Raw genomic sequence first — 25070 nt, 5'->3', positions numbered from 1 at the left:
AGACTATAAAACCTCATAAATATTATATATTCCATTATTTGCTTCTTATAAAGGGGATTACCATATGAAAACCCAAATATTGGCTGCATGTAGGAAAAAGGAATCAGAGTACGCAAAAGACAAAAGTTTGTAAATTTGGGAGGCTAAAGAAGGAAGAACACAAAAAGGTGATATTCCATGATTTGCTGAAGGCCATTCATACCCAGGCAGAAAGAAAGAGCCCTGACTCGGTGGACGATTCTCATCGTATCTTTTGTACAGGCATAAGCTGATGTGACTGCATGACCACACAGCTACTCCTCCTGAAAAGCAGCCCTGAGGGAAAGCTGGGTTTCCAAGTGGGACTGCTCCCTGCCTTGGCATGCAGCAAAGTGTCAGCAGTGCTAACATGGGGCCGCAGGCTCAGAGCTGGAACTGATGAGTTCAGCCAGCCCCGAAGTGCACGGTGAGCACTGGCTCTCACTAAGGAGGCACACCCCTGCTTGTTGGGAGAGGCTGTACTCATGTAGGTGAAGGAAAGCAATGCATGCATGCAGGAGTTCTTTCTGTAGCTTTGTTATTGATCTAGGCAGTACTTGCCTCTAACAACTGCCTGGATGTTTAATGCTTGCAGTTGCAAACAGAATAACCCTCTTTCCACACAAAATTCACACCCTCCAGAAGACATACTGTCATTAAACTAGGAAGATTCTGTAAAAGTTGAATAAATCAATCTGCAAGTTACCTTCCTGTTTGAGTGGACCATCTCTCTAAATGTTATCCAATCACCTAGCTATTAATTCAGGGGTGAACTGAGCCTTAGGACTTCAGTCTCAAATAATATACTTCAGAATAACTACAGGCAAGGTGTGTATGTGAGTGTGTGTGCATATCAGTGCATTAATGTCTGTCTCTGTATATCTTTCAATTAAAAAATAGCTCATGTTCCACTCTTTGATGATAAATCTCAAATCTCAAATCTAAGAAATAAGCAACAGAACATGAGTTATTTTAAAGTAGAATAGATCAGTCTCATCCTTCATTTGGCCCAAATTCCATTAGCGACTCCTAGAACCACTACTTTAAGGACATTTTTTTTTTTTTTGTATGTTCATTTAAGTATATTTCTTTTTCTTACCATTTCAGGCATCACTGAGGGTATTTGATTGTCCTTTCCTGAGCTGTTCAGAGAGCATCATTATCCTCTCCTATGATAATTCCCTGCTTAGCTGACTGTATCACCTTCAAAACTTTATTTGAGAACTTACCTAATTAGCCTTTGAACCACTAATTGGATATTATCTGCAGATCTCTTTGCTTTTTCTTGCACAGAAGGTTTTGTTCCTTTCATTATGGGAACACAGAAATTGCCATCCTGGGACAAAACAATGGGTCACATAGTCTCATATCCTCTCTCTTACCAGAGCAAAGACAAGACCTCTCAAGCAGGTGTTCAGCACCCCGAGCCTGCTCCTGTCATTATCTCTTCTGTAAGGCTTTCACTGAAATAAAAGGCACATAACACTTCCCCTTTGGCTGCAGGTGTGCACTGAACAGATGTCTTCATTGAACTGTCCATGGTGACACTTTATTTTTTTTCCCTGAGAGATTACAGCTAATTCAGAACTTAATCGCATGTACAAATAGTGTAGATGTCATTGCCAAACAGCTTATATCTACTGATTTGGGTACTGTGCCCCTTAATGCTGCTAATTACAAATTGGCTATGCGGGCATGCATCTTCTTGTGAAAGAAGCAAATCTAAGTTCTGAACTTTTTCCCAGCCAAGATATCTTTTTTTGATTTCAATGCAAAACTTGCACTTTTTAGGCTTAAAAGAAAGCATAATTATTTTATCATAACAGCCTGATAAATTGTGCTTTATTTTAAAAAAGAACATCTCTCATATTTCTTCAAAGATAGACCATAAGAAAGGACAAATCATCCTCTTTGAAACATTTCAAAAGCTTGATTCCCAGTATTGCCAACCTTATCCATTTAAACTTTTTGAACTAGGCTCCAGAGACTCACAACCCACATAAAAAAAAACCCCAAGACTTTTAACAAGAATTCAACCATAAGACATGCTGAAATAGTGAGTGGATGGCCTTATTTATCCACCTTCAGATATTTAGAAGTCTGAGTTTTCCCTCTGAAAAGATAAAACTAAAGAGTAAGAGTCAAGGACAGCTCTTTATTTCAGTAATAAAATGAAGGGAAAGAAGAAAGAGGAGTACCCCTGGAACATTGATCCCCATAATTCAAGTTGTGTACAGACTGGAGAAGGTCCAAAGAAGGGCCATGAAGATCATCAAAGCACTGGAGAACTTCCTCTATGAAGGAAGACTGAAGGAGTTAGGCCTTTTCTCCATGGAGAACAGAAATACAAGTCAGGATCTCATAAAAGTCTTCCAGTATTAAAGGACAGACACAAAGAGGGCAGAGGCTCTCTCTTCACAAGGAGCCACCTGGAGAACATATGGGACAATAGGTAGAAGTTTCACCAGGAGAAGTTTCATCTTGACATAAAAAGGAAATTTTTACAGTGAGAAGACTCAGTCAATGGAACAACCTCAACAGAGATATGATGGAGGCCCCATTGATGAAGGTTTTCAAGATGTGATTGCACAAGGTGCTAATTAACTCCATCTAGGCTCCCTTTCTCACATATTTCTGGACCAAATGATCTACTGGGGGTCCTTTCAGCATGGGCTTTTCTTGATTGATCCCAGAATTGTAGGAAACAGTAATGGAAAAGAGAGAAAAAATACAGAGGAAGAAAGAAAAAAAGGGGGGAAGAGCAACACTTTTTTCAAACAACAGCACAATGTGGAGCACTGCAACAGGCTCTACTCAGATAATAAAGTCCTCCACAGTGCTTCCTCCATGCAAATGGTGAAATGACTGCTACCAGTGCTTGGGCTTAATTTGAACTCTGGATAAAATAAAATTTGAACACCTTCTGGTTGCCAGGGCTGAATAATTCCAGAGACCTTGACGTAGTTTCTGTAGGTCATTATGCTAATTTAAATTCACAATGCTTTCATCTCTGCTTTGAATGTAAAGTACCTCACACACATCTGTGCTGCATTTCCTTTTCTATGCTTTCAATAGGTAGTTTCAGTTATTTCCCTCTCAAGTACCTCACAATTCATTCTCTTCTTGACTACCATTTTGTTCTCAAAAGAATGCTGAGCTACCCTAGTTTAAGATTATAAAGAAGCTGCAGTACTAAATTTACTGACCTAAGTAACTAAAGTGGTACCTTTTGGCTTAAACTGAATTTTTTTCCATTTATGACGTGGGAAATGAAGTTAATACAAAATAAATTACTTTTATCCTAGGATAAAACTTTTCTATGTTTCAGCTGTCATTATCACTCCATGTGCATGTGTGCGTACTCTTGATCTCTAGCATATACAAAACTATATGATTTGATTTGACTAAAGGTCAATTCAGCTCAGCTGATCCACCAAGTGGGCAAAAAGTATCTTAACTGCTGAAACTTCAGCCAAAATACAAAACCTTTTGTATGTGGTCTTCTTCACTTCTCACATGCTCTTCTTATGCAATGTGCTTCTGCATAAAGTCATTCCTACACCTGTAGGAGAACATGAGACAGTGAGGGTTCTGATAATGGTGTTTCAGGTCAGTCATCCTGGAACCCAAATAACCCTGTCTAATCCTCAGTCCCTGTTGCAGTGTTCTGGTATGACAACATGAGAATCACTGTTCTCTCTAGCATGGAAATCCTTGTGGAGCTTTATTTTCCCTGCCCCACTGGGCTGTGCTCATGGCCTTTAACTATGTCTGAACCATAAGACATGCTTCAAATTTTAAGTATGTGGCTTAAGCTAGCCTGAACATGAAATACAGTTCCATACACTCAATAACAGAAACGTAAGTCCCAAAAAACCTCCAGAGTAAAAGTATGTTGAAAATAGGGTAGAAAACTGGGCAGAGGAACAATCGGGTTTGGTTCTCAGAGCTCCTAAGAAACCACCCTTTCATTAACAGAATCCTGAAAAACAAGTGGAGAAATACCCTCAGGAGCCACATTTTTTCTTCAGAGAAGAGATGACAAATGTGAAGAAAACAGAATAAGAAAAATGGAGAAAAGCATGTCTGAGCTATTTGAACAGCCAAGAAAGAGAAATGGCATAGAGAAAATCCAGTGAAAAAAGAATCGAAACCAAATGAAGACTAGAAATTACCATTGCAGAAGTGAAGATTTGAAATAGCTTTCAATAAAACTTTATCTTTTATCTTCCCTTTCCCTTGCTTTCTTTTACTTTCACTCATGCTTTTTTTTTTATATAACTTTCTTCTCCCTTTTCTTTTTTTACTTATATTTTTTTCTCCAAATTCCTTTCTCACACCATTGCATTTCATAACAGCATGTGTTGATTTCAGATACATATTCCTTCGCTACACTACTTACTGGTTCCCACACTGTGTTCCCAGTGAACAGTGAGATATTTCTCTATGAAGCCTAATGAGAAAACAAAAATGCAAAATGACATAATATTATGCTACTTGCAACCTCTTATGCCACTGAATAAGGACAGGCTAGGCATACAAATTATTTTTTAGAGGGCCCTTAAAAAAATGCTTATCTACTTTTTTCTCCCAACTGTTGGTTTTTATCCATTTAGAGTAATTCCCCAGAGTACATATAGCAGTCATACATACCCAGCAAATAAACCAGCTTTGAAAATAGTCCCTGATACAATTTCCTATAAGCATTACTTGGATTGTCAAACCTTTCTCTATGAATTGTTTTCGAATACTCCACTTCCATGGACTAACAATGTCTTCCATCAGTTTTGGCTATACAAATAAAAGATGCCTACTTTCCCCACAACCAAAAACATAACTCTGTCATCATGATCGCCTCACTTTGTGGAATTCTGTCAATAAGTAGATATATGTTTTCCATTACATTATTCTTTCAAGTACTGCAGTTGAACTAATGCCTTTAAAAGTTTTCATAAGCATTTGTTTCAATTTCTGAAAGAAAGCAAGCTATACTTTAATGCCTCTATTCTCAAATGGTCTCCATAGTAACATGTATTACCTTAATTCTCATTATGAATAATTTTATTTACAATTTACAAAACTGCAGTCCTTAGAGGAGGTTTTTCGTTAAAATATACAGGTTAACAAAAATAGAATATATTTGGTCAACCGAACATCAGTGTTTTTTGAAGCTCTGTTATGCAAACAAGATTAACCTTTTATTTTTCAGTTTTGAAGAATATATTTTTCTGTAAGCACTCTAGTTTTAATTTTTACTTATGTGTGCAAAGTTTTGAGCAGAATTGTTTCAAAACTTACCATAATTTTTGAAGGAATGCTAAAGATTTTAAGATGGCTGCCACCTGTGTCATATGAAATACCATTTGGATGTTCCATTTTTTAAAACAACTAACACTAGAACATTATATGTACACGTGTGTGGTCCCAGCAACTAAAATTCCTCATGCTTTCTGATATTAGAATATAGGAAAACAATTTTGCTTAGGATAATCTGAATAGATTCAATTACAGTTTACTTCAGAAGACTACATACTTTCCTACAGTTTTATGGTAGTCTTGCAAGAAAAAATTCCCACAATTGAAAGAATAATTTCTTGGTTTACTTCTGTGACATGAAACCATTGTGACTTTTCCCCTACTTAAAAGAAGAAAGAAGATGATGTGCACAAGTCCTACAACTGCCTCACAGCAAGGTGGAAGGGAAAATTGCTGGAAACATGACAAAACGCAAAGACACATCTTGTGGGTCAGTCATGAGGCTAAATAATTTCATTTTAACACTTTAACAGAGGTAACTCAGATTTATGACATCCTTTGAAAAGGATATTGAAAAAACTCATTACAAAACCAGACGATAATGCAAGTCTCCTTGTATTCCTAAAACTTGGTTTCTAATTTGAGCAATATACCACCCCCCCCCCCCAAAAAAAAAAAAAAAAAAAAAAACCAACCAAAAAAACAAAGACATCTGCGACAGACTACAAAATGTGCTTTAATTATGTCCCGGTCACATTAATGTTGAGTTGTTTTAAGGCCATATTTCAACTGACTGAAAACTTGAGAATCAATTAAAGGAATGAACACGTAGAAATTCCATGATGTTTAACATGCATCTATTCCACCACCATATGGAAAAACACCTTTCATGGAGTTTTGAGGGGCTGTACCCTCCTATCAACTATCTTTTGGTCTGCCTTGCCTTTCCCAGTACCAGTATTGCTCAAAGCTGGTATTCAGTGAACATGAAAGGAAATTCGTTTGTCTGCAGGAACCCAGGAAATGGTTGCTTTTTTTTGTATGTTACTTACTGGAAACAGAAGCTCCTTCCCTAACTCACCCCCATCTGCCCCTATTGTTCTTAAGTTATTTATAAATAAGGTGAGAAGTACTTCATCAAAGCACTTAATATTAGAGCTTACTTGCATGCAGAATACACAGTACTGAATGAGGTGCAGAAAACATTACTCAGTACAAAAAATATGCTATGGCAATTATGGTGTCATCCTCAGAATCTGACAAATTGCCTGGTGTATGAAATGTTTAGACACTGGTGGCTTACTTGGGATTCAAGTGAGTGGCAATAAAATCACAGGGTCTCCAAGACAAGGTTTGAATTTTGATTTGATTGCAGAAATTTCTGGCAGGAAACTTTTCAAGCTGCAGTTGATTTCCTTAGTTAAAATTTGGCTTGTAAACAAAGAGAAGATTTTGCCATTTATTCCATTCCATATTTTTGGATTTCTGTGCCATCTCCCTGATGATAACTTCTCTTTTTTCTTCACTCACAAACTGCTCATTTCTGCAGTGGCACCTGGGATGGATGGCAGACTAACAAGAGAAACACAAATGCTAGAAGGAAAAAAACCCACAAAGCCTGTTGCAAAGTAATGGTGCACAGCATTTCTTATGTCTGGACATCTTAAAAGAGAACTCACACCCTCAACCGTAATTTTTACTCCAAGATGATTCATTTTTCTTTGAAACTATGAAACAGGCCAATCCATTGCTGTGGTGGTATATGGTGAACTTATTTCCTATTATAACTGTAATAAAATAGACAGAATTTGAAGCTGAACAGTGTGAAGAGTGCTCAGAGTCCATGCACGCCCCTCACATCAGTACTCAAACACACCTAGGATGCTTACTTTTACTACAATGTCCCTTAGTGATCCTGGAGCCATCTTTAGAAGAACATTTATGGGATGCAAGGTAACTTTAGAACTTTCTTTCCCAAATCCTGTTCAAGAGCTTCTCAAACATTTTCCATTTTGAATCAAAGTAATAAACTATTTAGCACAGTATTAAACCAGTGAACTTAAGGACCTTGTTTAATTCTGCTAATGGGAATAACAGTATGCACAAAGTACTCCCTGGAATGAGCCTTCTTGGAGTTGGACTTCATTGCAGAACCAAAATACTCTGTCACTAGTGAAAGATGACTTTCATTGTTGTTTTTTTGGTTTTTTTAATGAAATGTGAAGAGGAATCTTGTATTAGTTTTAGGAGAGTAAACTGATATTCTGCCTAGGGATAAATATTCTTTCTCTTTTTGTTTATGGCATCTGAATGGAACTAAGAATCTGGTACTCAGGCAATCCACCATCCTCCTTTTTTTTTTAAGTAGTTTTCCTCAAATGTCATGGTTTTAGTCACCTACTCCACATGAAGAGATAATAGGTTTTCATAGGGCAGAGGAACGATTAGCTTTTAGTTGAGTGGTAAAAGGACAAGAATCATCCTTTTGCATTTTTTAAATAGTAACTGCAAATTTAATTGGGGATGTCGTAGTTTTGATCTTTCTTCCTTTCTTAGGAAATATATTAGGCAAAACAAAATGTTTGCATAGGCATCTAGGAATGTTCTTCACTCCCAAGAAATGTACACAAAAAATGCTAACAGTTAAAAAAAAATAAAAATAACTATGGAGAATGCATCTCAGTCTGATCTATATGCAGCAATCCACTCTAGTCTCAATCCAGAAAACAATTAATTGTTGCATTACCTTATTGAAATCACTAAGACAGTGTTGGCTCTTACTGTTAGACTTCTATTAACATTTTATTGGCTCAGGGCCATTAAGAGTTTCTTTAATATGAACGTTTATGCCACCCAGTCACAAAAACCTGCCAGCATCATTGCAAGTACCACAATACCCACTGAGCAGTGACTGCCTTTGGTTCACTTAAACCGAAGAACATTCACAAAAATACTCACTAAAAGTAACAGAATTGCAAAACCCCCATCTGTTGCCAAACAAAAAATTGAGACAGGAAATTTACAAATGACAGCACTTTTGCACTGTCAACAAAAAAAAACAAGCTCTGCCAGCCTGAGATGTGCAAGGAAGTCATCTTTTCAGTTGGACACTGAGGTGTCAAAATGATGGTCAGAAATTTTCTGCTAAATTCCAAGGAGAGAAGGATTTTCAAGCACGAGAGAAAAGCCTGAGTGTCACAGGCAATCAGGTTGCTCATGAACAGACAAAACATAGGCTTTAACTTACAGTTTTATCACACTTTCCTGTGCCTTTGGGATTATGTAATGTTAGCACAGTTTTATAAAAGACCCAGTGGGATGTTTGGTTCTTTTCATTTCACTGGGGAACCACAGTGCTGGAAGAGAGAATGTGATTAGTGGAAATTCATATCTTTATTCCTGTTGAGTGACCTGGGCTTTTTGCCTTAATGTGATTTTGAATTAGTATCTTTCAGGGAGTGCAGACAGGAAAGAAAGTCTTTTTCTGGATTAAAAGAATAGATATTAAAGATGAAATGAGGAAGAGCTGAATGACGATGTAGACTGGGAATATGCTAACAATCATGCTGTCCTTTTCTTCTTTTAGAAAGGTTACAAACAGGACAACATGAAAAATACTGGATGTGTTGAAATAGAGCAATGAATAATGTTGTGACTTATCCTTCACAAGGTTAGTTCTCTCATGATATTTGAGAGCAAGGTATGTTTGGGGACATCCATAAAATGATTTAATGGTCTCAGTTCAATGAATCAGCTTCTTTTGTTTCACAAAAAAATACAGGTGCAGATTGCTGCAGACTTGAAGTTGTTGTGAAGTTGAATGACCAGCAGGTTATGGGTCATTAAGCTGCACTTTAGACATTGTGTTTTCCAAATGTAGAAAAGAAACATCAAACCACGACTAGATACATGTGTTAGCAAATGTGGTGACACTGACTCTACAGAAACTTTCGTGGATAAGCAAATGGCTTCATCTTATACTGCTGTCAGTCTAACACTCTTTCAGAAGTGGCACATTTCACTCAGGGAATGTTAGCAGAAAGCTGACTCAATCTGTAACCTTAAATGATGCAATTCAGTTCCAGTGAGGGAGAAAAGAATGCTCCTGAGTAACAACACAAGGGATTTTGAAAAACAAACACCACGCTGCAGCCCTACCTGAGTGCTGCCCTCCAGACCTGATGCCAGTAGGTACTAATGAGAATTTCTAAAGCACCAGTCCAGTGCACTATCCATCAGCACAGCAAAACACAACTTCTTCACTGCAGCTGACAGAAAGTGAAAAAAAGTGTGCTTTCCAACCCACATCCTTCCAGATTTCCTAAATTATAGCAATTTCAGACACCCTGTAGATACTTTCTGGAACACAAGTCCCACCAGGTTTGTACAAGTTCTTTCATGGACTGCTAAGCACGTGTTTTTCTGGCACCTATTCCAGGCGACATTGCCAAATGGGAGCCCTGTTATTTCATGTACCGCCTGCAACTATCTCACAAGGTGCATGGTAACCCATGCACTGCACTTTGCTGCCCAAAGGGTGTTATTCACAGTTATAAAGTTTCTTCCTGAGAGATTATATTTCAATCAGAGTATCAATTCCTAACTGTTGAGTTATTTAAAACTATAATCCTCCGTGGTTGACAAACATAGAGGTGTTAATCTTAATAAGGATTGATCACATGGTTAATTATCAGTTGCAACTTTACTATGTCATGTATTACAATAACAGCAATACCAGCCATTTTATTTTGTGACTCTCTCCTGAAATTACTAATAGCATAAGTTAATGATTTGATAAAGTTCAGATTGCTGATATAATCAGAACACAGCTGGTCTCGTAATGATTACTATAGAGATGTCTGTAAGTAGACTATCTAATTAAGTATTAGCATATCTATTGCAATATCCATCATTATGCTCTAATGCTGTCCTTCCCAAATACCCATTTTGGGACTCCTTGTTAATATAATTTGCTCTGGACATCACCTGCAAAATGAAATATATTGACACTTACCTAGCAGGAATCCCAGTGGAGAATTTGCAGGTTCTCCTGGTACCACCACATGGGGAAAAACTGGCAGTAGGCTAACTGGACAGCAGGGGCTCCACTGCAGGTGCTCCCACTGATGCCTTGACAGCCAGGAGCCTTCAGCAATCGTTCAGCAATTGTGGGTCAGTTCCTCCAAAATCAGGCTCATTTTTATTCAACAGCTTTTTATGTTTTACATTTGGGTAAAACGCTGATGACTTTGGGTTCTTCCTCTTTGAGTTTTAGAATCTCTGGGTCTTTGAGCAGCCACAATTTGTGGTTTGGCGTTATTTCCTCCTCACCGCCCCCCATTAACTACAAAGGTTAAAAAAATATTCTCAGGTGAAAGCTAGTATTCTGACACATAGGTCAACAAACAGTGGATTTTTAGAAAACACACCAAGGTCATAAAAGGGCACACAGAGGAGTAAAATATAATTCAGATCACTACAGGAACAAAAATATCAACAAATATTTTTTCAAATACATTAATGGCAAAAGGCAATGTAGAAATAACATCAGGCCAATACAGGATGAGGTGTCCTTGCAAACAGGGACAGAGGCAAGGCAGAGGTGTTTAGTGTGTTTTACGTCTCCATGTTCACACTGATGACAGAGGCAGGTCTCAGTGCTCTGAGCTGGATGACCATGACTGCAAGGAAGATAAACTCTCAGCTGTTCCTGAACTTATGTGGTATTTACTGCTCCAGCTGGATCCCTAAAAATCTATGGGGTCTGATGGGATTCATTGGAGAATCCTCAAAGAGCTGGCTGATATTGCAAAGTCTTTCTTGATGATTTTTGAGCAGTCTTGGGAATCCAGAGAGGTCCCAGCTGACTGGAAGCTGGTGAACGTTGTCCCAGTTTTCAAGAAGGGTAAGAAGGAGGACCCTGGAAACTACAAGTGAGATGTGAGTCCCACTTCAGTGCCCAGTAAAATCATAGAAAAGATTATTCTGGGAGGTATTGAAAAACACCTGGAAGACAATGAAGTCTTTGGTCACAGCCAGAGCAGCTTCTTCTTTGTTGAACGTGACTTCCTTCTAAGACAGGATAATCCACTTAACTGATCAAGGGAAGCCAGTAAACAATCTTCCTGGACTTCAGCAAAGCTTTTGATACTGTCTCTCACAGGATTCTTCTGGACAAAATGTCCAGCACACAGCTAGATAAACACACCATGAGATCGGTGGACAGCTGGCTCACAAGCACAAAGGGTTACCATGAATGGGGTGACATCAGACTGGTGACCTGTCACTAGTCTGTCACTAGTGGGGTTCCTCAGGGCTCCATCTTAGGCCCCATGCTCTTCAACATGTTGAGTAATGACCTGGGTGCAGGACTGGAAGGGATACTAAGCAAGTTTTCTGATGACACTAAACTAGGAGGAGCTGTTAAATCCCTCCCGCCCCCAGGAGCAGGCACTCAGCCATGGCTATTATGGAAGAGCTCAGGGCAGTGTGAGCCGTGACCACGGCAGGGTTCCTGGACAATTTCCGCTGGCCGGAGTGCGAGTGCATCGACTGGAGCGAGCGCTGCAACGCCATCACCTCCATCATGGCCGGGGTGCTGTTTCACAGGCTGGTGGATCATGATCGACGTTGCTGTGGTTTATCCCAAGCTGGAGCAGCTGAACCATGCCTTCCACACCTGTGGGGTCTTCTCCATGCTGGCCTTCTTCATGACAAATGCTGTTATCAAATGCACAGGTGAGAGGAGACAGCTACAGTGATGGATGCTTAGGAAGAACAGGGGCTTGGATCTGGCTCTTCATCGGCTTCATGTTGATGTTTGGATCACTCATTGGTTCCATGTGGATCCTCTCTGGAGCATATGTTACACAGAACACTAACGTGTACCCTGATTTAGCAGTGTTTTTCCAGAATGCATTAATATTTTTCAGCACTCTGATCTACAAGTTTGGGAGAACAGAAGAACTGTGGGGCTGAGCTCACTCCTGGTCTGGTCCATAGTTGCCATGTGGTTCTTGTATGTAGATAAATTCACAGTCCTTTGTTCTTGGTTTGCTTCCCAAACTGTTGGAACTGAGACAATTCCAGGCTCTGTCCGAAGCTCCTCTTTTCCCAGGACACACTTGTGAATATGTACATAGGACTGCATATATTTCAAAGGGAATGGCAGGCTGCCAGGCTTTCCTTCTGAAATCTCCAGGCTTCCTCCTTCAAATCCATGGCTTTCCATCAGTTTCATCTTCCAAACCTTCACCTGTGTCCGAGGCTTCAGTGAACAATTAGTGAGCAAACAGGACAGAGGCCACCCCTGGACCAGGGGCAGAACGCAGCATCTGCCCTTGTTAGACTTCATGTGGTTGGCAATTGCCCAGTTCTCTGATGTGTCGAGGTCTCTCTGCAGGGATATCAGGAAGAGGTTTTTCATCTAGAGGGCGGCTGAGCACTGTAACAAGGAAATATTCAGAGCATCAAGTCTGTCTGATTTCAAGATGCATTTGGACAATACTCTAAGGCACATGGTGTGATTCCTGGGGTGTCCTGCCCAGGGCCAGGAGCTGGACTCAATGATCCTGATGGATCCCTTCCAAAGCAGCATATTCTGTGATTCTATGAAATAATGATTGGACAAACTAAGGCAGAAAGGACCTGTATACAGGAATGGCATGGCACTCTGCCCGGAGATTTTCTGAAGACAAAGCACATGACAGCCTCAAACATACTATCTCACATGAAAAGAATTTTCAAGTGGAAAGAAGTTTAAGTTTTATAGTGATTTAATAAAGAAATATATTGGAAATTTGGTTCTTGACTAAATAAAAAATGGCACACCAGTCTCTAGGACAAGAGCCACCATGCACATCTCAAAATATTTAAGCTTTAGAAGACTGAAGTCCTTAGAGGAGTGTTACACCCTAATTGAAACAGGAAGATTAGTTATTCAAGCTGTAAGTAAGCATAGCCCATCCATAACCAATGGCACAGGGTCTGGATGAAACCCCTAGTTTCCAAGAAAAGTGTAATTGGATAGTGTCACTATTGGAGACATTTAGGCACCATGTGATATATGAATCATAGTTTCTACCATACAAAAGTGATACAAAACACTGAAGACTTCAATTTCCCCTTTCCAACAGTAACCTTTGCTGGATTAGAGAAAGCATTTCCATTTTTTTCTCTTAGTTCTTCTTCCTTTTCTATAGTTTTCCTGCCTAACTGCTTTACCAGGTTGGTTGTCACCAAGGATTTAAAAAACATACTCAGAGGCTTACAGGCAGAATCTGTCGACAACTGTCATTGATATGTATGAGCAACCCATATGCAGAGAATAAGAGATCTATGAAGGTGTTTAGTGCCTTGGAAATGCAGAGTAAGCAAGGCCAGAAATAACGAGGTACTCTCTGAAGCTAAAGATAGGAGAGCATCATGGCTACGTTCCGAACAAGGAAGACGCTAAACAGGGGAGAATACAACAGATGCAAGGCTATTTTGCTTTGTTTTATTTTAAACAGAGACTTTGTCTTTGCAGAGTTTCTTAAAATTTGGTGAGAGAGCATAGTAAGATTTGATACGAAAAGACATTCCCTGCCTCTGCCTTCTGATTTACCACCCAAATGGCCTGGTTTATCTGCATTTTTCTTGCATGTTAAATAATGAATATAGTAAGTGTTTAGCAATACAAAATAGCATTAAAACCCTGGAGATTGGTGAATAATGCATTAGGAAATGTAATTTCATTAGTACTATGTTTCCTTTTTATTACATAACATGCTCAATAACTGGATGAAGAATAGAAGAGTGTGCGACTTACTTTCTTACTAATACAGTGAGCAGAATTAGGGGAAAAGCTACAGAAAAATAACTTACTCTTTCTGCAATTAAAATGACTGTTCTTCTTGCATCACAAGAATCTCTTACAGTGAGAGTGCTTAGCCAACTCAAAGCTAACTCCCCAGCTAGCAACTCTAAGTGTCAAATTAAGCAAAAGAGAATCTTTGTAGATCATCTGTAAGAAATCATTGAGAAAACTACACTGGGACAATTTAAAAAGGATTCTCTATTTACAGGAACAGCACTAAGTTCAAAAAACATTACACTTACGCAAAAAGCTATAAAAATGAATTCAGAAAGATGAAGCAATAATGGATTGCATGGATGATCTGAGGAAGAAATTTTTTTGTCAGAAGTTCCACAACTGGATAGGTGCATTAGGCAATATTTTCTTCGGAAGCATAAGGTGTAAACCACCTAGAATGAAGGAGAAGAGCAATTCAAAAGCTTCATTTGTCCATATAGGCAAGAAGTCAGTTCTGAGTCACACTCCAAATACATAATCTTGGAAAAATTTCACATGCCAAAATGCATAATATCTGTCATCAAGCACTCACAGAAAAGAATTTTATCATAATTCCATATATTTTTAACTTAATCTGTCTCAAACTTTGGTTTAGCATCTATCATTGTAGCATCTGACATATTTGGGTCCAATGTACCCAGCATCCAACCATCTTATCCTGCTGACAGAACGCCTTCCAACTGAAAAAAAGAGTTCATATTTATGATACATCTTAGAAGGATGAAAAAGAAAATCTGGGTCTAAAAGATTTATTGCACTGGATTTCTTTTAGTATTTTATACAGACGGGAGACTTTTAAAGAATTCTCCTTTGCAGAATTTTCACTCAAATTGATTTTACAAAGAGCCATAAATTTAATTTTAAAGGTCCTCTAGGTTCTTCCATTGCATATAATCTGTTTTGGTGAGTTTTTTGTTTTGGTTTGTTTTTTTTTTTTGGGGGGGGGGGGGAGGTGTTTGGGTTTTTTTTTTTTTTCCTGCTTTTGGGTTTCTTTCCATTCTCCAAGGAAAGCTTGGCTTGAGAAGACATTAGGTACAAAAATGTGTAGGTACAAAAATGAAATGTGTAGGTACTAGCAGAAAAACCATCTTTTCCAACCATAGTCAGGTGACATCTGAGTTCTCTTAAAAGTTAACACAGAGTTATAGTGGCCGATATACTGCAAATCCTTTCATATTAGGAACTGAATCTGTGTGTAAAGGAACTACAAAACTAAGATTCAGCTTTGGGTTTCAGACATTCAGCTTAAAATGTCTTACCACCTATGTGTCTGCAAGTGAAGTCTGTCCAAGCTCCCATAACAGCCAGAGAAGGACCTAGTCAATAGAGCCGCTGGAGGCTGCAGACATACTGAGATCAAACTAAAACAGACACTGACACCTGCCCAGCTGAATGGCTGCCGCAGTCCTTTGACCGCAGAGTAGAATGGGACAGTTTGCTTGCATGCTCTGTGCCTCCAGCACAGACACTTCATGCTAGGGAGAACTAAATTCCTTTGTCTTTCACTTATGGTGATGTGGAAACCTGGCTGCATTTGATGTGCTTTTTGACATCTCAACAATCCCTGGCAATGCAACACCTTCTCCTGAGTTTTTTTACTTAGTGAGAAGGTGGAATGTTCAACAAGAAAGTCTAAATGTTGTATTTTCTACTTACGCCCATTAGAATGTTCACAGTAAGTCCGTACTGGACATTTACATGACTTACATCTGTACCTGTGTATTTGTATCAGGACCAGACTGTCTACCTGTACTAACATTCTAATATAAACTATTCTGTCTTCATCAAACATCAGTTTTTTTCAGAAGTCAAGGATGCAAAGGATGAAAACTACTATGCAAATAATGTTTACTGAGAGGAAAACCAGGGCCAGATACTCTACCAATAACTGTCACTGCATACAATATACAGATGTTTCCATCTGCTTTGTTACTTCTAGCTAAATTTGTATCATTTAGGATATTACAAGTCCAGCATGGATATGATTTCTAATAACAAGACACAGGTGTTTCCTTTAATTCCCTCTTTCACTATTTGCTTGACAACACACTTTACTTCAGCTGTTGGCTGTAATTGCTGTGGGCAGCCTAATGCTATAAAGCAAACATAATGCATAAATTATATTTTGAATCTGCTAAAGCAAACAGCCTTTTAAAGTGTGCCATTTAAATAAAAATATAATTTAAAAAAGTATTTCACATTTTCTCTCTTTTTTTTTATTATGTAAATTGAAACCGGAACACAAAATTCGTATTTTATCTGACTGACAGTAGTTTGACTGCTATATAATGAAACACTGCACTTTTCTAATATTATTATTATTTTGAAGCCAAGCTGAAGAAGCAGTTCAAGACCCTTCCTAACTACCCCTATCTCTGGAGATTTGTCAGTTATTTAAATACAGAGATAAAATAGAGACATTAACTAAAGCCAAGAGGGCAAATGGTCTCTGAGATCTGAACTACATCTCAAAAAAAAAAGGAAATAAACCATATAGGAAGTAGAAATACTGATTTTTTGTTTTCTTTCTGAAGAGATTAACAGAAGCATTTCTGTTCACAGCAAAGTAATTCATAGCCTGTTCCCATTACTCTCTTCCATGCAGCTCATTTACTCCACAGTCGTTCCTCCCACAATCTTACTGAACAAATTGCTTGCAACAAATTGGCTGACAAACTACAATTGCCCCATTTACAAATAACAGTGTTATATTCCATAATTTGGGGAAGACTTTGCCTAAAGTGAGCCAAAAATTCAATATAAGGGATATAATTAGGGGGAAAATAAATGGTTTCTTCTAATTCTTTGACCTGAGAATTTTAGATACAGCTAGAGATGATAGTAGTCTTCTTTTAAAGAGTCATTAAAAATGAGAAAGAAGATGAAAACTAACCAGAGAAGTTGCTGAAAAACTGTCTGGGAAGTTGACAGTAAAACCATCATTCCTGAGAGTATAATAAAGGTTCAGCTGTGGAGGTACAGAGCAGAGCCAAACCTCACACTGTTTAAAGAAAAATAAACTTCAGTTCATGTCCTTCTCAGAATTGCTTGCCTCCTTTCCTCTACATTTTTGAACCATTACCACACTCAAACCAGATCTCAAACACAGCTGTACGGAGACAGCTCTGCTTCTATAAGGCAGTCCACCCTTGGAGAGCCAAAGCCACAGTTTCTTCCAGGTGTAAACCAAAGGTCACCTCTAGCAAATACAAGCATTTCCTGAGGCTTGGCTTTGGTTAATGATGGATAAAATTTAAATATGCCCTTTTGTCACACAAAAAGGATCAGAAGATATCATAATCATAGGACAAGGCTCATTTTCAGCTGTAAAAATGGAAGAAATGTGAGCTGCATGGTTAAATGTGCAATAAGTGCTATTTCCTCCTGCGATAGTTCCACATATTTGAAAAAGAATACTTTTCTTTTTCACATTTCCAAGATTTTGTCAGGGCTTTTAGCAGCTGAGAGGAAGCTGAAGGGGGTTTACCCCTCATGCGCCGACAAAGGAAGCCTGAGGTCAATGCTACAAGCCCTCGGGAAGACAGCAATCCCCGCTGAGACACACAAAAGGAAGGGGCAGAGCCCCTCACCCAAGGGAGTTTTCCTCCTGTTGCTGGAATGAAGGCACAAAGGCAAAGAAGAAAGAGAGGGGATTCTCTGTCTCTGTTCCACACAGGTTTATTCCAGTGAAGGACAGGGACAAAGAGCCAAATTTTTGACAGAGTCCAGAGAGCTCACACTGAGTACAGAGTAGGTGGGGAAAGGGATCTCAGCCAATGGCATAGGGACAGGTAGGCGGGGTTGACAGCAAGGAAACCAATGGGAACAACACATAGGAAGGACTTAGGGAAGGATCCAATGGGGTGTCGAGGAACAAAGAACTTTCTAGAACTGATACATATTAAAGAAGGGAAGTGAATATACATAACCTCATACATAAAACAGGGAGGGGAGATCATTAACCCACTGAGAGAAAACATGCAAAAGACACAAGGGAATCATGGGTTTTCACCATGACTGAAAGTTTCCTATATAAATTGGGTTGCTGACCACCACAGCTGCTTGGATGAGTTTTCCTCAGGAGACAGAGTGGCTGGAGCCACTTGCACTGCCACAATTTTATTCCAGGGACTACTGCATTTAAGAAGGTAATAATAAATTCTCAGGTATCATAATATCTGACATGAGGTCTGAGATATCCCCTAAATACCTTATATGAAACCATTTCCTGGCAAAAATGGGAATACTGCTATTAACTAGCACTGACTCTATAGAAAGCGCCATTAAAGGGAGATCATCAAGTTAAAATTGAATCAGTTTCAAGAGATGAGTTAAAAGTAGTTCCAAGGACTGCATCTGCTCATTAATTACCCTGGCAATGGGCCTGATTTAGAGGAGAACTTTACAGAAATGTTTTTTTTCAAAGCATGCAAATAAATATAATTTTTCTCAGCTTTTTTATGCTTTCATTTGGAGCCAGGTTTTAAAATAAATCTGGATTGAGGACAGGTAGTAAAAAGAGAAAGACACAAAAATTTTCCCCTTGAGAATGATTTTTCTCTTTGTTTTGAACAAGATCCCTACAACTAAAGGTGACACTGTGTAACTGGGGAAACCCACTATATATGAAATGCTGTCACATGCGCTAAATAAACAGAACAACAGGTGAAATATTCCAATCTCTATTACCTTATACCTATCATATCTTAATGTATGCCTTTAAACAGTAAAAATACTTTGATCTGCAGGTGAGATTTCAAGTTGATAATGTCCTCTTACAAAAACCATGTTTAAATCTATTAATATATCAAGCAGTCATATCGGTAAGACAGTACTTCCACCTATTTAATTACACTGTTAAACCTTTGATAGTTATACAAACAGTCTTAACACATGTGCATGTTTGTAAATAATGCACACACATGCACATGGAAAAACATCTACAGTAAAGTCCATGAGGATTGGTTATTTGGTTGCCAACAGCTACCATTCCTGAATCCCTTATCAAATGCTTCAGGGGTGTCCTGGCTTTGGCAGGTGACCAGAACAACATGAGCCTGCACATTAGTGCCATTGCACTTATACACTTCACCTCATTCCCTCCCCAGGAAACTGTGCTTGGAGCCACCCTCATTATTCCTCAGAAAAACCTCCCGTGAGACTGTGTTTCCCCAAACTTGTGTTTTCAGCTAGAGCTCCTTACTTTATTTCTGTCAGTCACTGACTCCTCTGTGTAATCTTTGATACCCTACTGTGGGTTCTCTTTATTTATGTTATTCCATGAAGTGTGAAGAATTCATTGTTTTCCAGGAGATCATGTTCCTACCCAGCTGTGTTTTTATTTTCATTAAAACTGAGGGAGAGTCTCCAGCTGCAGGGGAAGATGAAAAATAAATCGAGTAATAATATTCCAGCAGAAATGTATCTTGGAGGTCCCATTCCACCTATGCGATGGCCACAGCAGTGTAACTTCAGATCCTGTGGCAGTTTTTACTAGCTACGTCCCAATATCCTCTGCTGGAAATAATTTTCAGGCTTATTTCATGGGTCCAGTGCTGCTTTTGCTTGATCCCAGTTCTTTTGCATGTAATGTTTCACAGACTTGAAATTAGTACTGTTCTGCAGAAGCTTCTCAAGAGAAGATTTAAAACACTTCTAAGCACTTGCCACATCATGTTTCCTGGCTTTATGTGATTCGGTGTAAACCAGAGCTAAACACAGGAGGCTGGGTTTCCCCAGCTAGTGTCAATCATGTCAGGTCCTTTAAAATCAGTGGATCCAGGCTCATTTGTCTCTGCACCCAGCCTTTACTGATAGACAAAAATGGTGGGTTTATGAATATGCAAATATGTAAATGAATAAGCTTGTTTTCCTAATTTTGATGCCACATGAGCACTGACTACAAAGACAGCTGGGGTTAGTGTTCCAGATGTCATAGCACACAATCCAATCAACAAGTAAAATAGATAAAGTTTGCAAAAAATTATTTCAAAGTTGGTGAGATCCCCCTCCAGATTGCGGAAGCCTGGCATTGAGTGAGTAGAAAAATGAGTGACAATATACATATGTTGAAAGAAACCATCACTGGAATTGTTTATTGTGCATTGTGGACATAAACCTTGCAGACTCAAAAATTATTTTCCCTTTACTCTTCACTGGCACATGCCCTCACCATGTCACCCAATTCAGAGAACTGAAAGGCTGGGACTGGAAGAATTAATTACTGCCCACCACAGGAGAAGATTGAGCTCTAGACCATCTAAGGAACCTAAAAGTATGTAAGTCAATGGGTCCTGATGAGATGCATCCAAGGATCCTGAGGGAACTTGTAATGAAGTTGCTAAGCCAGTAGCCATCATATTTGAGAAGTCAGGGCATGCTGGTGAAGTTCCCCTGGCTGGAAAGGGGGAAATATAGCCCCACGTTTTTAAAGGAAAAAAGTACAGGCCAATCAGTCTCAACTCTGTGCCTGGCAAGTTCACGGAGCAGAACCGTCTGGAAACTATGGTAAGACACAAGGAAAACAGAGAGGTGACAGGCTGGTGACAGCCAGCATGGCTTCACTAAGGGCAAATGGTGTTCGACAAATTTCAATGACAGTGTTACAGCACCGGTGGATAATGGAAGAGTGACTGATGCTGTCTACCTGGACTCATGTAAAGCATTTGACATTGCTCTGCACAACATCCTTTTCTCTAAAGTAGAGAGACAAGGATTTGATGGATGGACCTCTCGGTGGATCAGGAAGTGTCTGGATGGTCACAGTCAGAATTGTGGTCAATGACTGGATGCCTAGGTGGAGACCAGTGAGGAGTGGCATGCCTCAGGGGTCAGTACTGGGAACAGCGCTGTTGAACATGATCAGTGATACAGACAGTGGGACTGAGGACACCCTCAGCAAGGTTTGCAGATGACACCAAGCTGTGTGGTGTGGTTCATACTCCAGGGGGAAGGAATGCCATTCAGAAAGTTCTTGGCAGCCTTGACACTTGGACTCAGCATTGATAGGGGGACACATGGACAGGTGAATTTCAAGAGTGAAGGTGAACTTCACTCATGAAGTTCAACAAGGCCAAATGTAAGGAGCTGGGTTGGGGCAATCCCAAACGTGGATACAGGCTGGGTGATGAGTAGATTGAGAGCAGCTCATCAGAGAAGGACCTGGGGATGTTGGTGGATAAAAAACTGAGGATGACCCAGCAATGTGTGCTCACAGCCCAGAAAGAAAATCAGCCCCATGGCTGCATCAAAAGAATAGTGACCAGCAGGTCAAGGGAGGATATAATCTCACTCTGCTTTTGTGAGACTCCATCTGGAGTACTGCATCCAGCTCTGGGGTTCTCAGCCTAAGGAAGACTTGTTGCAGTGAGTCCAGAGTAGGTCCATGAAGATGATCAGAGGTCTGGAGCACCTCTCCTACAAAGACAGGCTGACAGAGTTTGGGTTGTTCAGCCTGGAGAAGAGAAAGCTCCAGGAAGACCTTAAAGCAGCCTTCTAGTACCTAAAGGGGGGGGCTACAGGAAAGATGGGGAGGGGCTCTTTATGAGGGGGTATAGTGATAGGACAAGGAGTAATGATTTTAAATTAAAAGAGGGCAGACTCAGATTGGATTTTAGGAAGAACTTCTTTACTGTGAGGGTGGTGAGGTACTGGAATAGGTTGCCCAGAGAAGTTGTGGATGATAGTGTTCAAGGCCAAGTTGGATGGGGTTTTGAGCAACCTAGTCTAGTGGAAGGTGTCATCTAGCTCAACTTCCCTGCAATGAGTAGAGGCATCTTCAAGCAAACCAGGCTGCTCAGAGCCTCATCCAGCCTGAACTTAAAATGTTTCCAGGGATGAGGCATCTACCACCTCTCTGGGCAACCTGTTCCAGCATTTCACCACCCCCATAATAAAAAATTCCTTCATTCTGTCTACTTTGAACCTACCCTCCTTTAGTTTAAAACCATCCTGCCTTGTCCTATCTCTACAGCCCCTACTAAAAAGTTTCACCCAATCTTTTTTAGAAGCTCCCTTTAAATACCAAAAAGCCTCAATAAAGTCTCCTCAGAGCCTTGTCATTTCCAGGCTGAAAGAACACAACTCTGTCTCAGTCTTTCATCTTAGGAGAGGTGCTCCATCTCTCTGATTATTTGCGTAAGTTCCTTTCATAATTTCCTTGTGTATCTTTTCTTACTAGAAGGTTTGTTTTAACAGAATTGTAATGACCATGATGTATTTCCCATTCTGCAAATAAAGTATCACATTCTGCCATTCCTGTTGAGGCAATCTATTTTGCAAGTAGCATTAATAATATAACAAATAGTCATATAATTTTACTATAATAATTTACTGTTCTTCCTGAAAAAAAAGAAAGACAAGCAGACTCAATTTGCTCCTGATTTTCATCCTTTCTGATGAGTTGCATTTTGAACTGCATGAAAGTAGTGGACAAAGACATTATTTATCAATCAGGCATCCAACTGACCTTAAAGTGGAAGAAAGAAGCATGTTATAACTCCAAGTGCAACCCACTCGCTTAATAGAGAAAGAGGCTATACACAGAGCAGCTCCCCAGGACACATGACTTCCTCCCGCTACTTTAGTAGAGGTAAAGTGGGACAAACAATGTTAACTGCCACCTCCAGCAGAAATAGATGTTTTGTAGGAGGAAGGAATAACAGGATAGCAATACTACATTAGCTGCCCTTTCTCCTTGTGCAGAAAGGCAAAAAATGATAAAGTGAGACCAAAAGTGTTTCACACTGATACTGTAAAAATAGTTTTATCTTGAAGTTAAGTAAGATTATCTTCAGTATTCTTCTGACTGAAATGAAACAGCTTCAATTCTGTTAACCTTAAAAAAAGCACCAGACAGGAACCTGTAAATAGCACAGTGGTTTTCAACACAGGATAACTATGAAGAATAGTCCCTCTCTAAACACTTGTACAAAATGATCAGTGAGGTCAGTAGGATTAGTTTCTGGAAAGTGGATCTATTTATTGCCAATTGACCAGATGAAATCCAAAGAAGTGAAATCCACAGTTTATCTATGGATAATAGCAATTCCTTCTGATTTCTTTACCAACCTTGACAACCTATAGTGCATGAGGAGAGTGCATCTGGAGCACAGAATAGTGATACTGATGTGAACTCTGAACTGGTTTCTGGTGTTTGAAACTAAGAGCAGAATCCAGCACTTGAGAGTGAGGTTAATGCTTGAGAAGCCCACAAGAATGGAATTGAAAGAGTCAAATTTCTCTAAGTGAAAATATGTGTAGACAACAGGAAAATAGTAATATCCGTAGTTTGAAAAGTGATTAGGGAAACATTGACTTCAAGAGGATGTCGATAGTATAGAAACCGGAAGAAGAGAAATCAGAGAATCTGTTACTGACTTTAGGATGGCCCACTTGTCATAAAGGCCACTCTGATATTTAATTGGATAAATGTATTAATGTCCAATTACCAGATGGAAAGAAACAAACAGGAGAGAGGGCATAAAGTCTTAATTAAAGAGGGGTGGTATCATAGCAGAAAGGAAACAGAGGAAAGGGCAAGAAAGCACTCCAGGAACATAAATTAATTCTGTGTCAAGGGACATTATATTGGAAAAATAATGCTTTTAATACAGCTTATTCACAGTGTGAAAGATACTTTCCAAACTACTCTCCAGTTGCAAACAGAGTGTTTGCAGTCAAGGGCAAGAGACAATACAGTGGCAGAGAAAATAACAGAGGTTGGGGGTACAGCTAATGAAATGGGTAAGGAAAAGGATATTCTCAGAGGATTCAATGTCTAAGAAAATTTACATGAGAGGATACAAACATGCAAAAGGGGAAGGAGGTGGTGGTTACAAGAAAAATAATTATCTTAGAAGTGAGAAATGCCCTGGTTGATAACTAAAGGCTATCTCACTGTTGCAGTGTTATAATTTAGATAACCATTTATATATATGTATAATTTTATGGTATTTACCACAGTATAATATATTTACAGTGGGCATAGCTTGGGTTTAGATCCTAATTTGTTGAGTGCATACCATTTGATTGCTAGGAACTTAAGCATCTGTTTTGAAATGTCTGGAGACAACAAGGCAAACGTGCCACCCAGTCAAGTTCTGATACATAGAGTGGATGCAAAGTCTTAGCTGTCATCTGACCTCAGCTCTCATCGGTCTTTTCCAAACAGAGCAGAGGACATGGCTCCAGGGGCATTTCCATTCATGGGGGGCAATTGCTAACTGCCTCTTTAATCTGGGACTGCTGTGTAAAGAAAAAGGTCTCTCAGGCACAGAGCAGAAGAGTGGAAGAGTGTTATCAGGCTCCTGTCCTGGATGGGAGCTACTTCTACAGCACCCAGGCTGATACCTCAGCCTCATCGTGCAAAGGTTTTGTTCCCACACTGCTCCTGAGAACTAACCAGCCACAAACCCAAATGCTTTAACAGAGCCATCTGGAAACAGAAAGCTATGCAGGTCTGAGCTGAAAAGTGACAGTTACTAATGCGTGCCACAACCCAGAGAATCTGCTGCCATCTGCCTTCCTGCTGACTTTGGATGCATTTCCACCTGGTAGGGCCATAGCCCACAGCTGAACCTTTGCTGAAAAGCAGGATGTAAACAGAGCCGCATATTAGGATAATGAAACAAAATCAGTGCTCCTGTCCAGAGACAGCTTGAGAGTGAAGGGTCCCAAGGTTATATAGGAAAGTTCAGCCTGAACCTCATTAAAGACCACTGCAACCACATCCTGCAGTATTAAAGGTTACCTAATACTGTTTCCATGTCCTATGGTGGACAAGATGACAACACATGCAGTTCTGCTTTTTAAGGTGCTGGTGTTGAAAATAAGCCCCCACAAGCTCTGAGAATAGTACAGGCCAAAATTTTAAGCTTTATTGATATGTATGGAGGGATTTACTTCAAATCAGCCACTGTCTGTCTCTTCCCTGCATTAACAT

At 39.5% G+C, this 25070-nt stretch overlaps 2 protein-coding genes across 2 annotated transcripts in view; one reads left to right on the top strand and one right to left on the bottom strand.

Moving 5' to 3' along the window:
* The window catches only part of GPC6 (glypican 6), a gene marked incomplete at both ends in the record, with an annotated part of 751009 nt that overhangs the window by 283372 nt on the left and 442567 nt on the right, over positions 1 to 25070 (bottom strand). The gene's annotated exons all lie outside the window — the stretch shown is intronic.
* Positions 11032 to 12302, top strand: LOC309571117 (transmembrane protein 50B-like; the record flags this gene model as incomplete). Its single annotated transcript, XM_082278324.1, is given in 4 exon segments — positions 11032 to 11179; positions 11784 to 11874; positions 11876 to 11999; positions 12001 to 12302. Coding segments are annotated over 4 exon segments (615 nt in total). The 3' UTR covers positions 12253 to 12302.

This window comes from Coloeus monedula (genome assembly GCF_965178545.1).
Source record: "Coloeus monedula genome assembly, chromosome: 3".
Classification (NCBI taxonomy): domain Eukaryota; kingdom Metazoa; phylum Chordata; class Aves; order Passeriformes; family Corvidae; genus Coloeus; species Coloeus monedula.
The sequence above is the reverse complement of the archived record's forward strand: the minus strand, read 5'-3'. Positions and strand labels throughout refer to the sequence as shown.